Source organism: Psittacula echo (genome assembly GCF_963264785.1).
Source record: "Psittacula echo genome assembly, chromosome: 10".
Taxonomy (NCBI): Eukaryota; Metazoa; Chordata; class Aves; order Psittaciformes; family Psittacidae; genus Psittacula; species Psittacula echo.
The window spans coordinates 12792155-12819914 of NC_137741.1; the positions used below are offsets into that span (position 1 = coordinate 12792155).

General features: G+C 41.3%; 2 protein-coding genes across 3 annotated transcripts in view; one reads left to right on the plus strand and one right to left on the minus strand.

The window, feature by feature from the left end:
• The window catches only part of SH3GL3 (SH3 domain containing GRB2 like 3, endophilin A3), a gene marked incomplete at its 3' end in the record, with an annotated part of 48356 nt that extends 39544 nt beyond the window's left edge, over positions 1 to 8812 (plus strand). For both annotated transcript variants that reach the window (XM_080626099.1, XM_080626098.1), the window contains 4 exons: positions 100 to 258; positions 3041 to 3144; positions 4373 to 4500; positions 8607 to 8812. In XM_080626099.1, coding sequence (XP_080482225.1) covers positions 100 to 258; positions 3041 to 3144; positions 4373 to 4500; positions 8607 to 8812 — 597 coding nt within the window. The remainder of the gene's footprint in view (positions 1 to 99; positions 259 to 3040; positions 3145 to 4372; positions 4501 to 8606) is intronic.
• A 6527-nt stretch (positions 8813 to 15339) lies between these two features.
• On the minus strand, positions 15340 to 27216 carry LOC308225371 (lamin-B3-like; the record flags this gene model as incomplete). The annotated part of the gene is made up of 11 exons (XM_080626188.1): positions 15340 to 15381; positions 15515 to 15619; positions 15725 to 15841; positions 16669 to 16776; positions 17447 to 17669; positions 18365 to 18585; positions 18685 to 18810; positions 20150 to 20320; positions 21223 to 21348; positions 22398 to 22554; positions 26852 to 27216. The coding sequence occupies 11 exons, from the start codon at positions 27214 to 27216 to the stop codon at positions 15340 to 15342; spliced, it is 1761 nt and encodes a 586-aa protein (XP_080482314.1).
• Between the last annotated feature and the right edge of the window lie 544 nt (positions 27217 to 27760).

A 27760-nucleotide genomic window follows, 5' to 3' on the forward strand; every position in this document is an offset into this window, starting at 1 on the left:
CATATATTTGCATCCATAAATGAAATTTCCTTAAATAACAATGTGTTTGTTTGGGCATGTCCCATTTGTACCTTTTAATAAATTTTCTGTCTTATTTAGCATCATTTGAAGAAGCTAGAAGGACGCCGTTTGGATTATGATTATAAGAAGAAGCGTTTTGGAAAGATACCAGATGAAGAAGTTAAGCAAGCAGTAGAAAAGTTTGAAGAGTCAAAGGAACTGGCTGAAAGAAGCATGTTCAATTTCTTAGAAAATGATGTAAGTCTGTCCTGCATTTTTGTTTGCTGCAGTACATCCAGGAGGGCAATGTGTGTGGGACTGGATAAAGCCTGTCCCATCCTTCATACGAGATAAGGTCTGAAAGCAGAAAGTGTGCCTCTTTGCTCTTTTACTCTCCTGTCAGAGAAGAATATAATGCACAGCAGTAAATGGGAGAACTCAAGAACTCGGGAATTTCTCCTGGAGGTGTAGTGGTTCAGAAAAGGTTGTCACAGAGGCCTTAAATAGTTTTATAATCTATGAGCAATGAACTATCTGAGAGTAGAACACAGTTTGATCAGTGGGAGGGTGGAGGTTGGGAAATTAACATAGTCATAGACCTGCTGCTGAAACTATGAGCAAGGCTATGTACCCTGCACTTTCTGAACTGCAGCTCACTTACAATCAAAACTTTGCTGCTGATCTGAAGTCTCTGAAAGATTTCACTTCTGAAAATCATTATCATTACTATTTGGCTCAGAAAATTACTCCATGGCGTTTATCTGTGGCGTGGGTTCAGGTGCCTGGACTTTGGCTCAGAGTCTAAGTCCATCATGAAATTTTCTAAGTAAGGAGTGGCTGTGATCATTCCTGGTAATCCTCTCTTCTCTCCACACACAGAGGAATAGCAGGATGTGCTTTCTCCTGTGTAATCATAGAATTATAGGGAAAGAGAGCTGGGCCTGTTTGGGCCTGTTCCAAGGTTTTCCCTTCCCCTGTAGGTGCAGCATCACAGAAAACAAATTTAAGTTGTGCTGTCTTCTGTGAGCAAACTGCAACAAGTAGGAGCTGTTAGTGGGAGTATTTAACTGCAAGCAATTTCTCCCTCTATGTGCACCTGTGTCATGGCCAGTTATAAAACGGCCTGTAGCTCCGAAGCTGTTAGTGTGTGGGACACGTTTCTAAAAGCAGGTTCTAGAACAGTTTGAATCTTCTACCAGTGCAAGTTACATGAGGGCAGCACACTGTTCCACTCTAGGCTCCATCAATTGCCTGGTTGCAGTGTTACGTGTTTTATAATTCTGGCTTGCATAAGCAGCTGAGAAATGTTTCAGAGTGAGTTTATCATTAGTCAAATGCAAACTGAGTACCAAACTGAGGATAAAACAGTGTATGGATTAAAATGGTTTAGCTGGGTCGCTGAACTGATGCGTTATACTTTCTAGTATAACTAATTCTATCATTTGAAGGGGGTGAACTGGATGTCCCCTTGAGGTTTTCTCCATACCCGTTTTCTGTTGTGTCCCTTTGAAGAAAACTCTGTGCTCCTTCCCATCTGTTTTCCATGCTGACCCGATCTGTCTGTCCTCCTAAGACTTCTCATTACAGCCTTGCTGCCTAACCCCAGTTTATCTCACTGGGTTTGCAGAGATCTTAACTGCTTCCTTCCTATCCTGGCCAATTCCTCACATCTGCCTTTCTTAGTCTCCTTGCCCTGCAGTCTCTGTGCTCTGAGCTCTGGTTCCCAGCCACCTTGCCAGGTGCCTTTCCCAGGCTCAGTCCTGATCCACATCTCTTTCTCAGGTTTTTGCAGAGCTAGTTCCAGACCTCCCATGAAGACACTGTTGCATACACTTCTTATCAGATCCATCTTCCTGCCTTTCCCACTCAGCCGGTCCCAGGCTCCTCTTGCGAAGTGGCTTTTAGTCCCTCAGCTTTCTCTGGCTCTTTCCCAGTGTCTCTCTTTTTTTCTCTCTCTTCTCCTAATACACAATTCCATATCCCTCCTGGCTTTTAGTCATCTTCTTTGGACAGTCCTTGTCTATCCATTTTCTCTGACCACCCCATCCAAACCCCAGGCGCTCTGTGCATTGTCCTCAGCTGGTTTACATTACTCTCTTCTGACTGTGATGGAATTATATCAGCTGTTGATTTGGTTCTGTGCATTTCATTTCTGGATGCTATGTGACAATGTTTGGCTCTCGGAGTCCTGGCAGAATTAACACAGAATTGCCATGGGTCCATAAAACATTTGCAGAAATTTTACTTGGATATCTTATTGTGATCCAGTGTCTGGAGATATGATGGAATGGAAACATGTTGGACTTCCTGGGCTCTGTCTTCTTAATGTTGTCTTTAAAGAAGAGGACAAAAAAATATGTTACTGCACCATCCCCAGTACAGCTTGAACTTTTCAGTTTGTGTGAGGGGAATAAGATTATTTGTTACCTCATAACTAAAAATATTTTGATTTCTTTTTCTCCTTCACATTCTCCCTCTCCTCAGCATTCATATTTTTGAATGATTGGCTGATACTTTTCAAATCCAAGTAGATAAATCATGTTTCATTTATTGGTTTATAAATGCTGCCATCTAGTGAGGTAAGTCCAGATCATTTCAGAACCGTAGTTTGTAAACATTGCTAATAAACACTAGTGGGTCTGAGTCATAAGAGCTGTCAGAGTGTAATTTCTTCCAGCATTGCTGATCAGAAAAGCCCCACTTTCACCTGCTAAGGGGTCATGTCCTTTTCAATGTTTCAGGTTTGGGTGTTGACAGACAGCTGGCTTGGAAGTTGAAAGCAGAAGGGATTTGCACATTGTGAAAGGAAATGACTCAAGGACCCAGCCCTGAGTTAGTGAACTAGAAGTTACACCTCGGTTTTGTTCAGTTTCCAACTGGCAGTTTCTTTGATAGAATCACATATGCTCTTTTTCAATAGCCTCCACAAGGTATCATGGTCTTCTGAGAATACTAGGTCTGTTTTGAATGATCTGTTTGTTTATCCTTCAGCTGAATGAACTGCAGGTTCCTTACAACTATTTTCCTCTCTGTATTTCAGGTAGAACAAGTTAGCCAGTTGGCTGTGTTTGTAGAAGCAGCCCTAGATTACCATAAACAATCCACAGAAATTTTGGAGGATCTGCAGAACAAGCTGCAAAACCGGTGAGACTGAACCCATCCAAGAATTTTGGACCTCTTTTGTAGCTGAGGTTCATGAATATGAAAAGTCACTGAAGCAACAGATCTTGTAGCACCATCTCACAGATGCACATTTGCTGTGTTCTGTGCCTTATTGGACTTCACTGTATTAAACCGTTGCCACCTGGCAACCTCTTGTTGCACTGTGAGCCTTTAATGTAATGCAGGACCTGCCCAGAAAGCTTTGAGTGTGTGCAAAATCTCTCTCTCACATCTGTGGAGGTTAATCAGGACAGCCTCCATTTGTTTGTGGGTTTATTTAAACTTGCATACTTCAAGATGTGTTTTGGAGGCTTTGCTGAGGAGTTGGCCTATTTTCAGTGTGATTAAGGGGTATAACAAAATTCTGCCAGCAGAGTAAGGAAATAGCCAGCTGGCCAAGAACATAGCTGTGGTGTAATGCACTTATGAAAGGCCCAGATACTTGGTGTCATCCTAACAGAAGAGGAGAAAATGCTGCTGTCATCAACTTGTTACACTTGGTGAACAGGAGACCTAAATGTCTTGAGTGTCACCATAGTGTAGGCTAACGTAACAGTTGTGGAGCCAAGATAACCGTTTGTGGCTTTCCTGAGATCAGGGTGGATGTGGTGGCTCTGAGTATTAGCATAGGGATTAGCATAGGTGTAGCTGTGTCTGTAGATATTCTGCACCATCCATCCCAGCTGGAGGGGCTAGTGGGACAAGGAGGTCTCAGCTGGGCCATATGCACATGCAGGAAGAGGTATTGAGACAGTTGTGCTGACCAAGTGGTTGTTTCCCATTTTCTCTAGTAAAAAGGCAATGTGTGAGATGCAGTCCCTGGGCCTCTGTCCTGGCTGGGTTTCTGCATATGTCATTCACAGTTGAGCTTTCCAGAGACCTCATTCCTGGAACTTCTGCTGAACTCAGTGGCAGCTGTGGATGCTCAGCACTTCTCAAACTCAGGCTGTTAAGCTTTATGCCTCTGTCAGCAGGACCAAAGCATTAAATAAAATAGGGACTTGCTGAAATTCAAATACTGTATGAGAATTGAGCAGCTTTTAGTGAATAAACCTTCCCACCCCCTACCCCAAGTGTAAAATCAAAACCAGCAGAAAGTTGTGGGGTTTTTCCCCACCTTTCAAACACCAAAGCACTGAACTTGAGTTTATGCTCTGAAAGTATTTCTACCTTCAAGATAAATCTCTTGCCATTCTTCTCTGTGTTCCAGAATAAATGTAGCGTCTAGTCGGCCTAAACGTGAATTTAAGCCAAAGCCTGTAATAACTACAACTCTGGAAATTGGTGATAATCAGCAGCACAATGGGATTGCCTACAGTTCGTCCATAAAATCATCAGGTAAGTCTGTGGCCACAGAATTAACATGTCTACAGATGTCCATGAAATTGTTCCTCAAGATATTCCTTGTACCATGAGAACAGTGGATCCGTGAGGCGTCAGTATCCATGGATCTGACCCCAGTTTGTTTCCCAGATTTGGAAATGGAATTGTGAAACAGGGTTCCTCTCAACAGTCTCTCACCCATCTGAAGCTGAGATGTGGCATTCTGCTTGGTCTTCTAGGTTCTCTGCATTGCCACTGAGGGTGGGAGGAGGGAGAGGGTGAGGCACTTGCAGAAAACACTTATTTCTTGCAGACAGACACATAAGGTGGGTGTGTTCAGCACTCTCTGGAATACCTCCAGATGCTAATTTCTCTCCATGGTCTGAGACCAGAAATGATCAGTTTGGGATCTTAAGTATTAGCCACGTAAAATTCAGTGAAGTGACTCCCACCCTAACTGATTTTTATTAACATGTTTTACTGTCCCCTGAAGCATGCACCAAAGTGTGTACATTTATGAACTGAAGTACTATTTGTACTGCTATGAACTGACTACCTGTTGGTGTGGGAGTAGGATCCTTTCCTTTGATTAGGCTCCAATTACATTAAAAAAAAAAACCAAAACAATAAACCAGCTGTTGAAAGCCCTTGAAAGCTGTGTGAATGGTAATAATTAGTCAGGTTACACCACTCAGTGAAACAGCTTTTCCTCATCTCATGAACAGAAGTATTTTGCCCTATCTCATTAATGGCTATAGTGCTTCACTCAGTGCTGTTGGAGTGGAGAAGAAATGAAACCACCATGAAAGAGATGACAGGGAGAAATAGGATGTATGTAATAATTGTTGCTATGCTTGGTGTTGCTAACAATATCAGAAAGGCCATGTATCATGTTGTTTTCCTCCTTAAGAAGCTCCGGATGCTGTGCTTACCTCCCAGCAGGTACAACCATCAGTGACATCATTGTTCTCTCTTTTTCTTCTTCCTGTTCGAAAGTTATCCGTATGGATTTCTGTGGCGCTGCAGAGGGGTCAATATGCCCTGCTTGTAAATGGGGAAACCTTTCTGTTCCTGTTTAAAATCAGGATCGTGAAACAGATTAGATTTACGGTCTGTGACTTACAAATGTGAACCAGGCGGCTCCTTAAGCAGAACTGCTAAATATTTTAAGGTCTCCATGTGATAGGGGGGATCACATCATGGTTATCCTCTTTTTTCATTTAGAAAACTGACCTCTTCATCCTACATGAACAAGCACTTTCATGCTTAATTTCCTCTGTTTACACATTGATCCTATCAAAATGTAGACCTTTAATTTCTCTGATACTGTCACTCAAGGTAAGTAGCGTCTTAGTACAGGGAATCCATGGAAATCTACAGGGCAATTCAAATTACACTGTGATACATTCAGCACAACTACCACAGCCCAGTTCTGAGTGTTGAAATGGCTTTTCCTGTGTTTCACCATAGCTTTTCAAGTTAAGTATCAGCTTCTTGGAACAGAAATAGTATTTTCCTTTGTATGGTCCCTAACACGTGGGGATTATTTACTCCTAATGACTTATACACATTTGCAGGGCTAGATTCACAGAAATCTGATTTTAATATTGTGAATTATTTAGTTGCTTTGATTAAGCACAGATAAGAAATCTGTGGTTTTGTTCTAATTCAGTGTTAATCTCATTAATCAGCTGCAGCTATGAGCATCGTCTGGTTCATTTCAGAACTCTCTTTAAATGCTGCCTTGCGTCATGCCTTTCTTTTTGTTGGTCAGGTTTGAGTATGATATGGAATACATGGATATGGTTGCCATGTGCTGGAATACAGCATAAGCATCTAATTGTTTATTCACTTCAACTGTCAGGGAGAGACTTGGATTAATTATCTTAGGAAGCTTCCTGTTTGTGGCTATTATGGTATTATTTTGCTACCATAATGTACACAACATGGCATAGGAGACAGAGTAAATGCAGGTAGAGGCAGTAACTCCATTTGGGGAAAACAAACAGAACAACATTGAATAGCATTCTGGTTTCATCCTGTAACACTCCAGAAATCACAGACAGCTCCCTGCTTAATCTGTTCTTGTGCCGTCCAGGTTTGAGTGGTCTGGAGATTAATGACAAGTCATCTTTCAATGTGACAGTGAAGCCTGACAGGTTAACTCCACAAGTGGAGAAATTAAGGAGATGTGCATGGTGTTGCAAATTAACATAAACCCTGTTTGCAAGGGAAAAAAAGAGAATGCAGTTTTTTTTCTCTTAAATCTCTGCAACAGGAAAGGATGTGTGAGTATTCAGCAGACAGGAAAAGCCGGTATCATGTCACAAATTCTGTGATGCTAAACAATGTGTGTTGCAGCCTGTCAGGCAGCCCTGCCCCCATTACCTGTGTCAGGGGAGCTTTGTCTCATTGGATTATACAGTAGCAGCAGCTGCTTGACTCTAATGAAGACTTTGACTGATCCTACAGCCTGGAGTGAAACCAGTTGTCCTGGCTGTGACCATTATTTAAAAGTCTTTCCAGGCTGAGAAACGTTTCAGTTCTTTGGAGCTTAAAATGAACCAAATGTGATCCATTTCCTATCAGGTACCTCACTGTCAGAAATTAACTAACTTGCAAAAATAAATTAGCCCCATTGGAGCAGCTGGTGAAAGCAAGGAACTTGGTCAGTTTTTCATAGCCTTCTGCTGTTGACAGTTCCAGTGGGCTGGTACCAGCCCTACCTTGGCAAAGACTGAAAATAACTCAGCTGTTTTTGAGCACAGTCAGTCTGGGTTTGCTGGGTAACTGTGGCTCATCAGCTTGCTTTTCTGCTCAGACTGTCTCAGCAAAAATATATCCAGAACCAAGCTTTCACCTGTGTCATTCAATTGGAGTAGCTGTAATTCACTTTGTTCTGGTAACACTTGGTCACTACCCTGTGCCTTCCTCAGGTAGAGAACTAGCCCAGCATTGTTACGGCAGCATTCTGGGGAGGTTTGCTGAGGGGGATCTCCATTGGACAGTTCTCTTCTATTGTTATAAAGGATAGAACATACCAAGAAAATAGAAGAATAATTCCTACTTCCCAGTTTTAACACCAAATGTTACCCTTGATCGTAGAATTGTCAATTAAAAAGATGCTTTTGCCTCTGCTTATTTACTGATCACCAGAATAGTTGTTGCCTGGTTTCCTCAAGAGACTTCTCATAATTCCTTTTCCTACAAAATGCCTGAACAGTTACTTTTCAATAGTTTCCTACACATAACCATGATTAGCAGATTAAGAGGCATTTTTGCATGCATTTTTACCATCTTGGCTATTACATCTGTATTGCATTACCAGTTGTGTGCAGATTTATCCAGACAAAAATTATTCTTCAAGGTGCATACATGATTAGCCTGTGTGATAGCTGGGCGAGAGAGTGAGGACCGGAATATTTGAGAATTGTTGCAATCTTCCAAATAAGACAACTTAGTATTTAAGAGGTTTAACTGTTTTAATGTAAGTACTAGAATGTTCTAGTGTTGTCAGACTATAATGCCAGCAGCATGAAACCTGGTTTTCTATGCTTCCTTTATTAATATATTTCAAATTAAAACCCTGGCAGGGCTGAACTGCAGTTGAACCTCTGACTCCAGACTGTAGGGGGGTGTGTGTAGGACTGACTCTGAGCCCTGTGGTAGGTTATTCATGCAGGAGCAGTGTGCTGCAGTGCAGTTTGTTTTAATGATTGCCACTTCTCCTGTTGACTCCTCTGCTTCCTCAACTCCTGCCCTTGCAATTCGTGTAGCCACCACCCAAAGGAGCCTACACTGATTCTGACAACTTACTCAAACTCTCAGTTTGAAATAAATATCCTTTTGAAGGGGAAGGCAACTAGGAATGGACATAAAATAGTGTCTGAACTTAAAGGAGAAACAGAATTATGCTTTTAATTAATTATCACTAGTGGTATTTTAAATGTAGAAGGACCAGATGTTACTGGCAAAATGCAATGGAAAAATGGGGGAGGAGGGGAGGGAGGAATTCATGACAGCACAGCTACATTTTTGACCCATTGTTTTATGCTTAGGGGCTCTTGGGGTGCTGTGAAGCTCTATTAATATGTTTGGTCTTTTTCTGTCGCTGGGGGCAGGTTCTTCAGTGCACATGGATCAGCCTTGCTGCCAAGCTCTCTATGACTTTGAGCCGGAAAATGAAGGCGAGCTTGGGTTTAAGGAGGGGGACATCATAACTTTGACCAATCAGATTGATGAGAATTGGTATGAGGGGATGTTAAATGGAGAGTCTGGCTTCTTCCCCATTAATTATGTTGAAGTGATGGTTCCCTTGCCTCAGTGATTGTGTCATTCAAGCTGTGAACGTGATTTCATGACTGAAATGGATTCACAAGTGTTCTGTCAGTGTGGCATTCTGTGAAAGCCTTGCTATTTGACTGACTTACTGACTTTTGTATGCGTCTTTTTAAAATGTATTTATTTTATATGCAGAAAAAATTTCACCTTCTCTGACTCGTCAACCTGCAAAAAAACCCATGCCCAGTTTTTTTGCTTTGTGCCTTGAAGATCACTGTATGGAGTGTTTCCTGGTAGCTCACTGTTGCTCCAAAACTGCATTTCCTTGCTTTTATTGTTTCTGGATTTTTTTTATCTTCGGCTGCAATGACTTTACTATTGAAAACCATTTTTAAAAATACTGTAAGTGAAGCTAACTGTAACCAGTTCCAAAGTTACCGATGTCATTGAGCTCTTTCCATCTGTCACACTGTAATTTATTGTGAGCAAGTTAATCCACGTTTCACATTGTATGTTGACAAAAGACAAAAGTGGTTGTTGTCAATATTATGATGATGTTGTACTAAGTACAAGTTCTCAGCATTGAAACTTCCTATAATTTACTGACCAAACTGAATAAATATTTCTGTGGGATAAGACCAGTGGTTGCTGCTTCTATTCCTTACAGTTCTGGCATTTGTTTTGGAGCTGGAGGTCACGTTTGCTAAATATATGAGCTTTCAGTGAAGAAAACAATGCTAGATTAAAAATGCATTAATAAAGCCAAAGTACTAGCTCGCCAGCCACTGGATTTTTAATAATCTTGCTCTCTCCCTACTGACTGTGTAGCATTTATCATGTCTGTTAAAATTTTCTTCTAGCAGGAGGATAAGAAAAACATTCCTTTGACTTAAGACCAGACTGATCCTAGTGCCACAGGGTTTGTATAGCACTCCATTGAGATAAATAGGTGAGTATCTGACTACTGCAAGCAAATGAAAAGTCAATATACTTTCACTTTTTGTATTTATTTTAAAGGGAGGGAGGAGGAGAAAGAGAACACTAGGTGGAAAGATGTGCTCTAACTAAAATGGTGTAAAAAGTGACTCAAAGTAGACACTCAAGCAATGAAGATGGTATCAGTTTGCTTTTCTGTTAGCCTGTTCTTGCTTTGCTTAGTAAATGCAGATGCAGTAATGACTGAAAATTTATCAGCCCCAGAGGAAGATGTAATCTTTGCCAGTTGCTCTCTGTCCAAGCAGAGGAGGACGAGAAGGGAGCTGAACTCTTTAAGGGCAAACTGGATTTAATTCAGCCTCAGAGTATCAAGCTCCAGTTGGTTCTGTAGTCCAGTTGAAACAGCAGGCCCTAAAGCAGGATTGTGTATTGCAGGTGCAGTAACTTTTCCATGAAAGCAGCACAGTGGCTGTTGACTGGCTAGCAAAACCATGCATTTTGGTTTCTCTCATCTTTAGCCTTGGCTTGCACAGTGGTCACAAGAAGTAAAGGATTATTTTTTGGAGCTGTGGTAGAACCTGCTGCTTACGGCAAACCACCTCAGAATGTGGACTTGCTCATGTAAGGAAGGAAAGTTGTGGGCAATTATATATTTAGCATTAGAGCAGCACTACAGAAAGTAACCTGCCCTGATCTAGTTTTTGAATGAAAGTATCTACAATGTTCTGAATACAAGATATATGGGATAACTTTCAAAGGTTTAGGTATTTGGGATTCATGGCTGCTTTTGCTTCTCCACCCCCATTTATTAGGGAGGTCTCAGCAGTCATACTTTTCCATAGCAAGCAGGAAAAGAGGCATTGCCATCTCTCTTCTACCTCACCAGATTCCCTAGAGGAAAGAATTACATATACACAACACACCCACCTACCCCAGTTTGAATTCCCCATACACGTTGAAGTAGGCAGCTTGGCATTTAGTATAAAGCTCCTGGTCAGCTACAGTAGGTGTCTTATCTAACAGAAGTAGCTATTACAAAAGTAGCAAGCTGGACGCAAGTCAAGAGAGCTATAGACTGTTATTGATTAGGATAAAGTAGAGAGAGACATTATAGGAAACCAACTGTGTCAGGCTTGCTACCAGTAAGATACTTGCACATTAGGATTTAGAAAATTGATTTTTTAAAATGTGCCTTTTTAAGATTACATGCTAAGAAGCAAGTTTCATAAACTATTATGTAGGTTGTATGGTAGATCTTGTTTCCTGGGCCACTAATGGTATTACCAAATAAGATCCTGTACCACTACTCTTTCCTATCAAGACCTGCACAGTAGCTAAAATATGTCAGAGTTGTTGCTTAATACTACCTTTCCCTTGTGCTGTTAAGAGGCTTCATTTGAAACAGTGAAGATTCCTTCTGCATCAAGTCCATAGCAATTCAACTCTATTTGAAGACCTGAGTGATAAATACAAACAGGGCAGCACAGTATTTGTGAAGGTTTCTTCAGTCTGCAGGGAACCTTCCCTAAACCCACCAGGTTTTATTGCTTCAAAGTCATTTGAGCCATTCGAGATCAGTGAACAAACAGAAATTTATTATTTAAACTGCAAATATTAAAGTCCAAGACTGCTTTTATGTACATGAAAAATCTGTTACAAAAAGTTTAAGAAATCAAGATAAATATAGACATAGCTGCTGCCCTAACCTTGCATAAGGTACAACAAGAATCCGGATCTGCTAAAATGCAAGTCTTAAACCAGCATCTACACTTGATGTCTGAAGACTAGAGTTTTTAAATAATTTAAGAGAGTTTAAGCTAGTATAACAAAAGCCTTACCTTAACAACTGCATCCTAACACAGAACAGGTCTTAATTTAAGAACTGATTACTTTGGCATGGGAAGAGGCAGTCAAAAACCTATTCCAGCATTTGGAGAAATCTGTAATATCAGCTGCTCTTAAATAGAGCTGTGCTTTATGTGGCTCATCAAGGCCCTTTACCATAGGGTCAGCACATAAGCATTTTAGTAAAAAGAGGCTAGGAATAATTGAATGCAGTGACCCTAGAGGCTGACTGCCTAGTTTGAAGGCTATAGGTCAGGATTTACATGGAGTAGAGCTATTCAAGTACTATAAATTATGTACTGGCCCAGTAGACAGTAGTCCCCCAACTGACCCATTAGACACACAAAGTAGTACTGCAGACTGCACAGAGATTTGGTACATAAGGACTCCACGAGCAGATATTTTTGATGTACCTTTTAGAACAGTTGGTGCTTTCTAGATACAATTTCTCAGCACGTTTCTTTCCTAGCCTTATAAAGCTGGCTTGTTGGGACTAATGAGTGCTAATATTGCTAGTTACTGTACCTTCTCTGCTGGAATGAGATGCCCTTTCACATTTACAGGGTGCATCTTTCCAAGTTAAGGTTGATACAGCTGTATGTGTGATATACTGTATCTAGACATATACAATACTGAAACTGGTGGATTTCAAAGTGCTAGATTACAGGAACAATACATTAAATAAGATGAGAATATATTTTACAGCTTGCTTTTAACATTTAAGTGTTTCACTCTAGGACATCTCTAGCAGTGATCTAGACCAGTTTCATTTCAGTATCAGGCTTTGAACAGGAAACATTTCAGGAGCACTCTTCAGGAGAGTGTTTTACTTTCAGCCAAGTTCAAACTTGCTCAAGGTGCAAGCTAGGGTGTGGTCTGGCCCATGTAGTTTTCCCACTCAGGCCTAAAACAAATTACCTTTGGAGAAACACCACATTAGAATATTAAGAAAGCTGAGGCAGCCCATAGTCATTGTTAAGTATTTAGCATCCTTCTAGGGCATATATATATAGAAGTTTTGTAAACTCTGTACCCTCCTCTGTTTCAGCAGGTTATGGAAACCACATCCTTGTGTTAATGTAAAAATTAACTTCACATGGAGCTTGTATTCTACTGCTCCTTATATCAGTGAATCCACAGACAGGGTCCACTATCAGAAGGTAGGAAACTTCATATTATTGACAATATCTCTTACAAAGAGGTCAGATGGGAGATGCAAATTCCAAGTTTCAAATACTGTAGAAGATGCCAAAACACATAGTCTGTGTCACCTGGGATTGACAGTGTTTTCAGATGATCATCTTTGTCCATATTACATGACAGAACAGCTGGTATCCTCATTTTGCTGCAGAAATAAAAAATGAAGACATGAGGCTCATTAGCATGTATACAAACATTTATTGCCAGTTACCTACTTGTTCCTCATATAGGAATGTGGGGAACTGCAACATTTTATATATTTAGTTACTTATTAATAAAGCAAAGCAGGTTTTCAAGAGGCAATACCTGAACTGTACTAGATGGTTTAGGGGTTGGGGAAAAATAAAAGCTTTAAAGAATTTGAGTCCATGCAATACATGAGCCCAAGCCTTCTTTAATGAAAGGTCATCAAGCCCACTATCAGTACCTCAGTTCTGAAGCATTAAAACTTCACTGGCATGCAGATTCATGCTACTCTATTTAGGATGGTAAAAGCAGAAGCAAAACTCATGGAAACCTTGCCTTCCTTTAAAGCACAGCATGCTTTCTTTGCATCATTTTATTGCATGCAAGAACTGAACTATTTTCTACTAAGCCACCATTATTTCTGTGCTACCAATGCAGCAGAAGCTGCGTAATGAAAGTTTGATACAAATTCAGCAGACAGGAATGACATTAAGATTCAAGTAGAAATACTAGAATTGATTCTTACCATAAATGGCACACACAACTGCACTGTAAAGTTGCCGGTAAAACAGATTAGAGGTATATAGAGTAATGGGTTCAAACTTAAACAGGGGAAGTTTAGACTGGATATAAGGAAGAAATTCTTTACTGAGAGGGTGGTGAGGCACTGGAATGGGTTGCCCAGGGAGGTTGTGAATGCTCCGTCCTTGGCCGTGTTCAAGGCCAGGTTGGATGAGGCCTTGGGTGACATGGTTTAGTGTGGGGTGTCCCTGCCCATGGCAGGGGGGTTGGAACTGGATGATCTTAAGGTCCTTTCCAACCCTAACTATTCTATGATTCTATATGGAAAAAGTTACTTTTGCTTTCCATTGTTGATTGCTGAACAAGCCATCTTATTAGTCAATTCAAATAAAGAGCCTTTAGAAAACACTTGAGGAGAAGCCCTACTCTGAACTTAAGAAGCCTGTATAACTGTCTTTTCATAAGCCTAACATTTCCACTGGTGTTCCTTCAGCCATTTTGGTGTATGCTGTGCATTAAGAACACGAAGGCCAGAATAGCATTATAGAACCTATTTAACAGGGTCTCACCCTCCTTCAGTGAGACACTGAAAATACTACAAGAATGGAATGTGCAGGAGACTGATAAGCATCCTTTAAACCAGATGGTATTGTAGTAATAGGTATTTACCCAGACTGTCTGTTTGGAAGAAGGACAAGGTAAAGAATTAAGCAGCAGGCAGTAACTACCTGTTCTTAGGTACATCTTCAGAAAGACAGTACTAAGGTACTTATAAGTTAAACTGAAACAGGTATATTTGGAAAATATCTAGGAAATGACCTGGTGCAGTAAGATGCCGGTCCTTGTAACTGTGTAGGATCAGAGTTAGGAAGAGCTATGGCAGCTTAACATGCATGCCATGTCAGCAGGAGGAAGATAATGAGTTTTTAGCTAGGCAACCCCTTGCACATAGGGCCTTGGAGCTTGTAGTAGCAAAGGAGATTTGGTGCCATTTCAAGTCAAGAAACAAAGTCAAGTACAGCCCATAATTGTTCAGTTATGACCAATTTAAAGGTCTTGTATTAGTGCTGTTTTAGACTACTTGAGCAATTAAAGGTACCTGACTAGTAGTACATCAAAGTACACAGGAACATCCAATATGCAGGGGTTCAGACTTGTAACATGGCTAGTCAAAAGCCCTTTGGAGGGTCTAGAGTCTTTCACAGGCCATTACAACATGCAAGTTGCAGCCAAAGGGTTGCAGTTATACTGAATGCAAAACATGTTTGTTCTATTTAACTAGATTAATTCCATTAGCATGACCTGCTTCTGTGCTGAAGTTCCAATTGGAAAGTATTGCCTGGAGTATTTATGACTGAAAAAAGATTGAGATTTACTTACTTTGCTGTGCAAAGTATTTGTTGTTCCTGGAAATAAGCTGTAAAAGAAGTGCCTCAAACTCATGCATGAATTGAAGGACTTAATACACAGAGAACTTTGATTTCAGCCTTTTAATACTTTTGACTGGAAATACGAGGTTTCTTCACTATGAATTTAAATTATCTTAACAGCCAGTCAGGGACACCATTTGGAGTGTCAGTTAAGTCACTTCATTCCACAGAAGATATTTCTAATTAGTGTTTGCATTTTGTTCCTGGGGTAAGAGCTTTTAAGTTTGTTAGATTTTGAGATGGAACAAACATTAAGGCTCATTTTTCAGTGTGTCAGTAATGAGACCAAATAATTAACTCAATTTGATCATATTCAATCAGAGAATAAGCAAAACATCAACTCCACTTTTGATGCAAAGCCATGCAAGCACTATTAGTGAAGCAAGTTTTCTATGAGATGACAAGCGTGATTCTCACCATCTCACCTGCTTAAAGATGCTCACAGGAACCACTATCATGAAACCAAACAACATTTCTTTTTTCTTCTTCTTTTGGTCTGACATCAAGAAAAATGTTAAAGAGTTGTAGGATACAGATAGTACTCAGGGAAGTATTTTCATACAAGTCATGAAAAGAAATGGCCATTGAATGACTGTTGATAACATGTATTTAAACTTCAGGCAGCTTACCCGAGGTGGAAACTCTGTTTCACTTCCAGTTACCTCTTCATAATCATCATCTTGCTCACCACCTTCTTCTCTGGGTATCTGCATTATCTTCCTCTCTGCAAGTTCCTAGAGTACAATTGGAATGACACCAGGAACCCGTAACAATTAAGCACAAGCAAGTTTGGTGTTCTGACAGTATTTATAAATATGACTGTGTATTATCTTGCTTACCTCACCATCATCTGTGATGAGTGTAACACCAATATTATCTCCAGTTCCCCAAGACTTCTGAGACTTCCAGACCAGATCACTAGGACCAGGGCTTACACCAGCAGCCGCACCCCAGATCTGTAACATATTTAGAGTAAGCTTCTGAAGAATCTTATTTGTAGTTAGATTAGGATTCTGTCTAACATAAAACTATTAAGTACTCCAATACCAGAGACAGCCAGTAACAAACCAAACTACTGTGATCCCTGCAGGTTAGTTCTTTTCAGGATTACCAATAATGGTGATAATGTTTGGGAAGGTTTTTTTACTGAAGACTGTAAAACAATTAGGCTGTTGTTAATGCTTTCTACCTGATGTAGAAGTAGCCTTACTTGGACATGCACACCATTTGAGCCATAGTTACAGACATACTCATGCCAACAATTTGTGTATACAAGATAGCCTCTAGCCTTAGGTCACTCACAGATCTCTTGAGCACACTTGTAAAGAACTTGGAGGACAGAGTGTAGAGTTTAGGCTCTTTGATCACTAAGTGTACTTAGAGTACAATTTTAAAGCCAACATTTAGCTTAGTACCATGAACTGTGAGCTCAGCATTGTTGAACTGTAGTGGACTACAGCTTTCAGTCTTTGCACAACTTTTATCAAAACACAGGAGTATGAGGAAGCCTAAGAATAAACCAAAGACACTGATTCTGTTCACAATAACAGCACTTCCCTATCTGGGACAATCAAAGTTTAATTCAAGATCTAGCTTTAAAGAACTATTAGCATTTCAGATCAAGTTAATGCAAGGATTTTCCCTAATCTCCCTCTCCATATAACATAGGGGTTTTTAGTTCTTCAGACACTTCAGGTTGGTTTTTCTTATTACATGAATCTCTATTGCCACCTAACATAGTAAGAACAGAGCTCTGAGCAAGTTTGACAAAACCACTACCTACTGTAACTACTTGTCCTGCCTGAAGAGTGAACAATGAAGGAAATTTGTATGTTGCATCTGACACACTTTCAATATGTCGTCTTAACACCCATCCATGTAGTGGCTGATCCTGCGAGAAAAGAAATTTCTCTCAGCATTACACACCAACACCATATCACACAAGTGCAAGGTTCTTTCTATACTCAAGCACCAGTTTTAGTCCCATTCCTGTAGCATACAAGAATCTGATCATTTCTGAGGAAGGCTGAAGTGGCTAAGCTACTAGCCACAAGTTTTGGAACTCTGAGGATTAGTTCTAGTAATTCTGGATTTGCAAACTGAACTACTCAGTTATGTAGTTGGTTAAATAAACTCCTTGCATAGATTAGGTACTGTCAGATCTACTGAACATGCTAGCCATTTTAAGCATTTTTAAGTAATAAGCTATCATTATCCGATTTACTAAGTGCCCTTAGTTCATCAAGGATAAGTAGTATTTCTGGTAGCACTAGCCTGAATCTGGTGAGGAGCAACTGAAGGTATTAGCAGTGTACCTCCACCCAAAAGCACTTCCCAGACAGCCCTGTAAACAGAACACCTGCAGTACTGAAAAAAAAAAAAAAAAAAAGAATCAGTCTCTAGTCTGCTCTTAACAGCGGCCAGGTTAGCTGAGGAGTCCCCACTTCATCTATTTTTGGCAGTACTCTTCCCTGTTGTTATCTCTCACTAAACTACAAATTAGTTCACAAGCAGTTGTACTTTATCATGAAGGCAATGCAGACTTGAATGAACAGCAGTACCTCATCAGAGTTGTTTCTAAGCCTAACAAATTTCCCATCTGCATCAATTTCTTCAATAGATACATTTCCAGAAGATGAAGCATGCTGAACAGTCTTAAATCCAGTACTATGAGCTCTCTTTCTGGCTTTAATTTTCCTTTTCTTCCCATGGGGGAGCTGCCGCCCTTGACTTGTTGCTGGAGTCGCAATGCTGTGTGAAGATGGACTGGGTGACAACTTTAGCCTAGAAGGGAGTGAGATAATATTCACTTGTACATCTGATGTGCCTATTTCTTCTCACTCCTATTCTCCCACTATAGCCAAGCCCAACAGCTTCCTATATCCAAGCTTTCCATCAAGTCTATGATTTTATTTTTACTGGCAAAAGTTGCTAAGTATCCTCTTAAGTTTGGAAGACAGCCCCAGCCCTACAGTTCATAGCAAGCTTCTGCTGATAAGAGATTCCCAACTGCAGTAAGTATTCCTTTAAAGTCTCTACAGAAACAATCTTTAGTGGAAGTAATTTCAAGTTTTTGACCCTTCTTAGCATATATTAAAAGTTCATGTTGTTCTCACCAGACAGTGTCTGGATAGTTAGGAGTTGATACAATCTCCCAGTTTCATTCATGAAGCTTGACCACTGACTTTGATCTATCTCTAGGATCTAGTAAAAAAAACTGAGAAAGTTGAGGGATATCTGATGGACTTTTGAGCTTTATCAGCTGGGTTTATCAAATTACTTCATTTTACTGCCCCATGTGGTAGATGGGAATTATAAATACCACCTGCAGAATACTACACTTCAAGAACTAAATTACAGCAATAATGACATACTTTGTATTTACTTCTTGCCTCCTCCACATTCTGAAGAATGTATGGTGAGTTAGTGTAGAGATTCTGGATGAAAAAAGTTCATATGAGTACCTTCTCATAGCCTACCTCTGTTCCTCTCCTTCCAGCATCTTTCTGTAGGCATTTATTTCCAGATCTAGGGCTAGTTTCACATCTAAAAGATTCTCATATTCTTCCAACTGTGTTTGTGCCTGCTGCTGGACTTGCATGATTTCCTTCTCTTTTTCAGCCAAACGTCTCCTACTGAGATCACGATCATAATCCAGCATCTCCTGTAGCTCCCTTATTCTGTTTTCCAAAGCAGCATTCTAAAATTATGGGGATGGAAAAAACAGTTAAAACCATAACTGAAGATTAGAGAAGAGGCCCATATTTTGAATTGTGTATCTAAATTAAAGTGGTTGTACCTGGCTTTGATATTGATGAACTTGAGATGTCAGAGTATCAGCTCTCAGCTTTGTTTCCATCAGCTCCTCCCGGGCAGCATTGGCAAAGTCACTATTTTTTGCTGCAGACTGCTGGATATTCTCCATCTATGGATAAGTCACTATTAGTAATGAGTTGCTTACAACCATGTATTTTTAATAAGAAGGGAAAACCAAGTGATTGCCAGGTCTTACATCTGGAAATAATTATGTTCTACTTAAGTGTGCAGATACCAATAAAGTCCAGGTCAGAAAGTTTTTCATTGCTTTTCAGGGAGGTTTACACAAATTTGACATTCATGTCAGAAAAAGTCAGCAATAATCAGGTAGTGAAAATTGCAGGATTAGGATATTTCAGTTACAGACGCATGAAGCCTTTGTATAGATATTAAGTAAATTGATTCTCCAGAAGAAAAATTGAGAGTATGTTTAGAAGCTGCTTGTCAAGGCATGGGGCTACAGGATATTAGGTGTGCTTATCAAACTATTCCTCTCCCCCCAGAGTTCTATTTCTTAAACAGTTCCTGCATTATTATAAGCAGCACTGAACTATTTCTAGAACAATTCAGTCTTGACTTGTTCCAAGAAAGGATAAATTAGAGCCATGCACCTACAAAAGGAGCTCTCAGAATTTCCAGTGGAAACCTGGACAGAAGCATCCAAAGGAATTCACTGAGTTGGCATAAAAGTTAGGGGTGAAAAAGCTGGAGAGAAAGCCAGAAGAACCAGGAAGAAGTGAACACATGTACTTGTTCAAAGTAGAAGATCATGTGATTCTGCATTGGAGTATTAAAGAAGGCTTAAGATAACAATACTACACACTGCAATCAACCCAGAAACCCCTGGTATCTTACCTATCAAGAATAAGTATACGCCTAAGTAATACTTTTTCCTGTGTCTGTGGATAATGCTGGGAAAATGGTGACAGACCAGTTCTGAGAAACTGTCAAACTACCTTCACATCCACCCTCTTCCCCTTATCCAGTACTATCAACTGGCAAGGGACAATAAGTGCTCTTGTAGAGCTGTAAGAATATTTTGTTTCCTGCATTTTAGTAAAACTTTAATCAGTAGATCAAGTTTTATTCAAGAACACAGAAATTACTTAATACAAACATAGCACACCTTGTTCCTGGATTTTTCAGACAAGCTCTGAGATTTGTCAGAAATCTGAATTATGATCAATTTATTACATTAGCCATTCCTAATCACTCCCCAGACAGACTGTATTTCTGCTTGAACCAGTTTTGTTTGGGATCAAGTGTTTGTAGAAGTTCTGTTGTCAAATTTGACACAGCTTTGAAGTTCCATAACAACCTATGCCAAGAAGCTCCATGCTGAATGCAAGGGCTCCATCAGTCTTGCATCATACTATACTGTGTGACTTTAATCACCTCAAGGTACAGAGAACATAAGATTTATTATATTTGCATTTTTACAGACTCACTTTTGCACTGAATGTTCGCTCCAGTTCCTCTTTGTATTCTCGAATTTGCTCTTCATGTTGTTTTCTGAGCCCCTGCAGAGCATCTGAGAGCTTACTCTCAAATTCTCTCCTACGGCCAGATTCTATTTCTGCTATCCTGCTCTCATGGATTCTTTTTGTCTCCTTGAGCTCCTAGAAGAAGAAATTTCTCAGAGAATAAGCAAGCCAATACAGTTTGATTTGAGACTGAACTTACTATACCATCTTAACAAGTCATTCAGTCTTGAAGCAGATTTATTACTGATTTCACAGTAATCCACCTTTCTTTAGATCTTGGATGTTCATCCATTAGGTCAGGTACTTCCACCTTGCTAGCTGCAGTGGGTTGTTGTGCTATCTCACTGCCAAAATTGCTTAAGCTAATAAATGCAGTAGTTAGTATTTAATGTTAAGACTTACTCCTTGGGCTAGATGGCTTTCTGTGCTTTTCTTCACTTAAAACACATGCATATACACTTCAGTTTCTTTAAGCACTGTTGCCTCATTTTTTAATTCATAGCAGTTAATTAGAGAATCTCAAATTCTTTATCACTTAAGCCACACAGATTCCTTTCAGTCGGAAGGAAGTTGGTTCACACTCATGTTTAGTTCTATGTACCAACTTCTCACACGAAGGTTACCAGACACTTTCGATAATTGTTAAGGAAGTAGGGAACATAAATTGCTTATTAAAAGGAGATTTAACTTTTGATTATTTTAGGCTTCTAGTAAAGATCAGGAATCATTTAACTGTAATATATGCATTTGCAGTTGCACAAAGTAGTATACTGGAGTTGTAGTTACCTTCAGAAGTGCAGCCTGAGAAAATTCTCATATTCCAAATGCCTATTAGTACTATGCCAGGTAATATGAGCTTGTGTACCTTCTTGAAGTCTTTCTAGTTAGGTGGATTTTATTGTCTGATGGACTCTTACAGGTTGACTCAGCTAGTTACCTTTTTAAGGATAAAGCACATCTTAACATTGCTTTTAAGTGCATCCAGGGATCACAGGCACCTAAAAAAAAAAATCCTTGTTAATAAGCCCAAAACATACATCTTCATGAAGGCGCTTCTGGAATGTCATTTGTTCCTGCAGAGTTTTCATGTGATTTTCCAGATCCACCCTCCTCAACATTTCACTGTGGAGGTGCTTTTTGGTATCTTGTAATGACAGCTCCAGCTAAAAAAAAAAGACACCAAGGTAATAAGAATTAAAAGGTCAGTTTTCCAGACTAAGACAATCAGCTTACTACAGGTCAATTTCATTCCCACACCAATCACAAAACAAAGTAGAGTTGATAACTCTGTTTAAGTTCTTATTTCAGTAGGGTCAAGCATATAAGCAACTAAAAGAATCCTGATTGTTATGTAGACCAGATTTCCCCCAAGGCAAATACAGAGCAGACCTTAATTCCACCAGCTAAAAAGTAGACTTATGATTAATTGTACCATACATATACATTCTTCCCCTTCACAACACAATATATTCCAAACTTGTCCTTAACACCCAATATCATTTGCTTGATGCTTAACAAGTGAAAACCTTCAAATATAAAGGTTATATGTTATATATGTTATAAATAACATATCTATGTTAAAATATAAAGGTTATAAGTTATATAGGGTTATAAAGTACTATACACTTCCAGTGCTGGAGTGTGCTGCTTTAATGATACAAGTTTGTTGCTTGTTTTGGGTTAGTTTGGTTTTTAAGTTTTCATCCTAAAATTTTGGTACTAGCTTCTTCAATGATCATATTAAAAGCATGAAGATAGAAAAGCTATGTTCTTAGAAATGCATTGCTAGATTAGCAACTCAGTTCATTTTAGTATCAACTAGAACCTAAAAAATAAGTAGCCAGAATTTCTTATGTATTCTACCTACACTGAAGCATAGTGAAGCATTAAATGCTTCCTTTACTGACATGTTAGAGACCGCTACAGGGGCTATAGCAGTACAACACATTTCAACTTGCTTTGCCCTTAGAAAAAGAAACATTACATACTGTGGTCATACAGTAGAATTAAAGGTACCTACAACAGGGGGAAGTTTTAACAGGCTTAACCACCAGTAGCATTTGCTTTCAGCAAGACTGCAGAAATCTTTCTGTCTACCTGTCATTGCCATAGGTAACAGCCCTGCCCTGCTTTTAAATCTAACTAGTTGGGAAAAAACAAGTAAAAGCTTCAGGAAGGAAAGCAAAGTTGCAGTTCCAGGAACAAGTCTTACAGTGGCTACTTGATCCTTTAATTCGCGAAGGTCATTCTCTAAATTGCGGTTTTCACTCAAAGCCGTTGCTAAGTCAGCTTCCTTCGCGTTCAGCTGAGCATCAAGATCTCTCATACGAGCCTGTGCCAGGTTTAAATCAGCTTCTTTCTTTGAATTCCTACGAGTGAAAGTTTTATATTTGTAAGTTGCAGCTCGTGAGGGAGAAAGTTTGGTTTTAATGTGTTTACCTTCATGGGGGTCTGTGGCAGAACTGAAACAGAAGGGAGGTCGGTTAACACTTGCAGTGAGAGTACAGGGAAGGCTGTAAAACAAACCAGACAGGGCCCTCAGACAAGCATCATTTGTTTAACCAGAAAGATTTCTGACCTATTTTCCAGCTCATTTTGTGCAAATCCTATGCGGAAGCCAGCTATTTTCCATGGCATTGCAAACGAGAGAGGGAAGGGACAGCACAGGCTGCTGTCTCCACAGGGAAGGCCTAGTCACATTTGAAGCCAAAGTTCACCAGACCACAGTGACCTGCCCCCACTGAAGCCCCTGCTCACACAGACACTGCCTTTCAGCAGCAAAGGCCACTACCAGCTTCCTGGCAAGGTGCCTCTTAACCATTAATGCTCACCAGGGCTCCGAGCCCCTCACACCCCTAACCAGGCGGGCACAGGCACACAGACTGCCCCACCACAGGGAGGTGCCAGGCCAGGGCACAGCTCCAGCCCATTTTCCTGAGGTGATGGCAGTCACAGAGGGGCAAAGTCACCCCGCTCTGCAGCTAGAGGCAGAGCACAGCTCTGGCTGCCAGAGCTGTCATTCCTCTTCCCCTGCAACCTCCCTCCTGCCCACAGCACAGGGGAAGTTTGTCCCCAGGAGGCCACCAGCCCAGCCCTGGCAAGCAGGCCTAGTCAGCCCCACATCCTCAGCTGGGGCTTGGCCTCCTACAGCCCCTCAGCTCCTGCCACAGGGCAGCAACCACCCCTCCCTCACAGCACCTGTGCAAGGGACCCTTCTCCCTCTGGCAGCTCTTCCCTCCTTCGCACCATAGCAGAGTTATAGAGCAAGAGAAATCTGGCCTTCAGAAGAGGGCCATCTTCCTGTGCAAATACCCAGATACAGCGCCTTCAGGTACCACTGGTATGGTCAAAGCTGCTCAAGTTGCCAGTTTTACTTGGCGCCACAGTAGAGAAATGCTGGGCCTGCAGCAAGTTAGAGAAAGGGGTGGTAAGTTCCCCAACCTGCTCCAACTTCCAAAATCCTTGCAGTTGCCTAACTAATTCAGAGTCTGACTACCTGCTCAAATCTGAGATTTGAGATTGGAAAGACTAAAGTGTTCAATTTTAGCAAAATGAGTTCTGCCAAGTGGCTGAGTTGTGACAATTCATACAATGCGTTTTCCAGTTGATAACTGAGTAGACCAGTTGGAGACAGTCCAAAGTCATTCTGCAGGACTGATTAGCTCTAGAAAGCTTAGACTGCAAGGAAAGATTGGAAAAACTAAGGGTTGTTTAGTCTAGAGAAGAGAAAAGTGACAGGAGACATAACAGTCCTTACATCCATGAAAGACTGCTGCATAGAGGAAGGGAATCTGTTTTCCATGTCTGTTGTGGAAAAGACAGGAAGTTGCAGTCAAATTGCAGGGAGGAATATTCAGGTTTGATGTTAGGGAGAGGAAACTAACAGTAGTTCAACACTGAATCATATTGCCTGGGGGGATATTCTGGAATCTCCATCATCTGGAATTTAAGAAAAGGGTTACACAAACATCTGCTGGAAGAGATGCAGGTATGGTTACAGACCTGGGGCATATGGCTACAGCAGGTCCTTGAAGGGCTTTTCTAGCCCTGCTACTCAGACATCAGTTGATTGTGTCCTCATACTTCATGATGTAAACCCCAATGTTTTGCTAGAAGTTATTTATTCTTTACTCAGACTCTAATAAAAAGGCAATTTTACTGAGGTGACAATGGAAATAATAATGTTATAGTTTTCTTTAGTATTTACAGGTTTCTTTGTTTTCTTGGTATTAGTTACCTTCCTTTTGGAATCTCTGCTAACACTGTGAGTATTAGTTACGATATCAACAAGTACATCAATAACACTACATAATTATAATATTGACTATTTCATCCTACAATAATATGACAAAGTATGTTCAGGACAAACTCCATTAGTGTCTGTATTTTAACAGTCCCCTTTCCTGACACAAGGCCTTAGACAGCCAGTTTCAGATTTTCTGTATTCTTTCCTGACAATATTGTTTACAGAGAACAATGAAGTGAATAATTTCATCCTTAAGTACAGCAATTTCACAAGTCTTGCTTTGAAAAGAAGACTTACTACTCTTTTAAACCAAGTTTGGGGGTCCAAACACCACTTCACATTATTTTGCAGCAAGCAGTGAGTTACAGTACTCTACAACATTCCATACACCAACCATGCCAGTACTAAGCTTATTGGCTATCAACTTCAAGCAATACCTTGGAGGCACTGCAAATCACGTTCCTTGTAAGTCATGATGTAACATATGCTTTACCTTGAAAATTTAAATAATTTTACCAAAAGAGTTCAGGTATGTTTGAGACAAATTTGCCAAGACTCTGGGACATGAACAGGACTTGCAGAATTCATTTTTACTGCTTCAGCTTGCTATATCACATAGGTCAGGTCAGTGGCAAATGCATATCTACAAGTCACTAGCACAGAAACTGGTCTTGTCTTTCCCTGCTGTGCTTGCTTTGACCTTCCTCAGGCTCTGAATTCAACTGATATGCTTACCCTCCCCAAACATCTTTGGCCTACTTCCAATTACCACTGTGTAACTAGTAAGAAAGAGGCTGAAATGCAAGCACACTTCATTATTGCTGAAGCTTTACATCTCTTTACCACTGATTAATAAGAGCCAATTGTTAATGCTGTTGGGAAATTATCTGGTGACATTCCATCCTGTAAGAGTTTCAGGTTATTTAAAGGGTGTGTATATAAAGGGCATGATACCCTCAAAGTAGTTTGTTCCAAGTCATCTGAGACATTTGCAGTTAGGCAGCCCAGATAGAAAACACTTGTTAGTATTAGGAACTCAGTCTAGTCCTTTCAGAAAGCAGCATGTAGTATGTATAATTTCCTGGACTATAAATTTAACCACTTCTAAGACCAGTTACTTTAAAGAAAAAAAATATCAGTCCAGAGAACTGCATACCTGCCAAGCCTAAAGCTTTATAAACAAAGACAGAGTTACACAAACACAATGAGCAGCAGAAAAGTTTTAGAACTGGTATTACCTCTCTTCCTCACTGTCCACTCAAGTGGCTGGTTAGATTTATGAAACAGATTTACAAGCCAAAACCCAGCATGAATAAGACAAGACCAAGAACTTCTAAGCAGCTGAAAACAGCAGCTTAGAGTAAAACCACATTTTTATTCCCAAGTAGAACAGCTACTTAAGTCCTATGAGCCTATGAAGTGGTAGCATTTGCCCCATACAAGGATTAAAAAGCTGATGCCTAAAGCTGCTATGATACAAGCTTATAGCAAGATTTGGGGGGGCCTGTGGACACACAAATTATTGCAAGTCTTCGACTGATTTAGCAGTACAACAGAGGATTAAAGTAACTATCAATGCCAGCATTTCCTATGAAGGAAGCTTATTGGGATTGGACACTTGTTCCCTCCCCTTCACTACCCCACCTTCTTCCTGCCTTCAAAAGTATTTGATTGCATTGGGCCACCCCTTTGTTCCCGGCTTGATGACACTAGACAGCAAGGTGATTCCAGGCTCAGGATACACAGCTTGCAAGAAAGTCAAGCCTGAAGCAGCAGGCAGTTCATCCCCAGGGCATGTAAATACAGACCTCAAAGCCACTACGACAATTTCTGTATGGCACCAGGTAAGTTGACTGCTTACAGGACAACTTTCTCAGCATCTTCCCCACTAAGCAATGCCTGAGCTAAAAAGCCAGCCCAAAAAAAGGTGTGAGCCTGCTGCAATACAGACTCTTACCACCATAATTTACTAGATGTTTTCCAGCATAGTTAACTTAAATGTTTAAAAACACAGGTGTGGTACCAAATCCACTCAGCTATGCATTCATGGGGTACTATTCCTATAAGGCCACCCAACACCCCAAATTCTGGGGGAGTGCCATACCCATCACAGAAAGGTGCCAAAGCAGCCTAGCAGCACTGCAGTAGGAGGCATTCACAAGGGCATCCCTACAGCACATTCTCAGAACTGAATTAGGATTTCTCCTAATCCAAGACACTCCAGTTCCACAGGAACATACGTCTGGGATATTACCATGACCCAGACACCCTACAGCACTGAGCACTGCCTCCCCAACACACAGCTGCTGGCAACCAACAGCCCCTGCCCTGCAAGAGCCCCAGAAAGGGGCAGCCCTAGGTTGTTCCCCCGAGAGCTCTCCTCAGGGCTGGCAGGAGCGGCAGGAGGGCCGAGCACGGACCTGCTGTGCAACTGCCGGTGCTCCTCGCTAATCTTGCCCAGCTCCACCTGCAGCGTGGCCCGCTCCATGGCGATGTCGTCCAGCGCCCGGCGGGCGTCGGCCAGTTCTGCCTCATAGCGGAGACGTAGTGTGCTCAGCTCCCGGTCGGTGCCCTCCTCTTGCTCGGCCACCCGCTGCTGCAGCACCGAGTTGGCGGCCTCCAACGCCCGCACCCGCTCGATGTAGGCGGCCAGGCGGTCGTTGAGCTGCTGCAGCTCCTCCTTCTCCTGCAGCCGGCTCAGCCGCGTCGGGCTCAGCAGCAAGGCGGCGGCACGGTCGAGAGAGTGGGTCCCGCTTATAGGCGTAGAGGAAAAAGCCGTGGCCATACCAGCCTCCAGTCCGGGCCCAGGCCCCGCCATCGTTACCGGGACCGCCCCACGCAAGACGCCCAGCGCCCGCCGCCGCCCGCGTATAAATAGCCGCCAGCAGCTGCCGCGGCCTGGGGACCGGGTGGGCAGCTTAAAGGGCTAGGGCTGCAGCTGCCGCCGCCCCGGGGCTGGCCCTCCGTGCGGGAAAGGAGACGATCTTTGCCTTTTAATTTTTATTCCTTATTTTCCACATGTGCCCTGCTGCATCCTGCACCGCACCAGTGCAATGGTGCTCCCCGAGGAGGGCGGGGAAGGAGCTGTCAAGAAAAGCCGACAGCAGCTCCGCGTTTTCACAAACCGCGGCGAGGGGTCGGAGTGAAAAAGAGTCCCAGCTTTAGGAAGATGCGTGACAGTGATGCTCGCACTGCAGCATGCTGCTGCGTCAGGGCTCCACTGTTCTGTCTGCTGGTTTTGCAGTTTATTCAGCTGGTGAAAAGAAGCAAGTCCCAGCTCTATTTTGTTTTGTTGTTTGTGGGCGATTTTAGCTTTTAGGTTGGGGCTG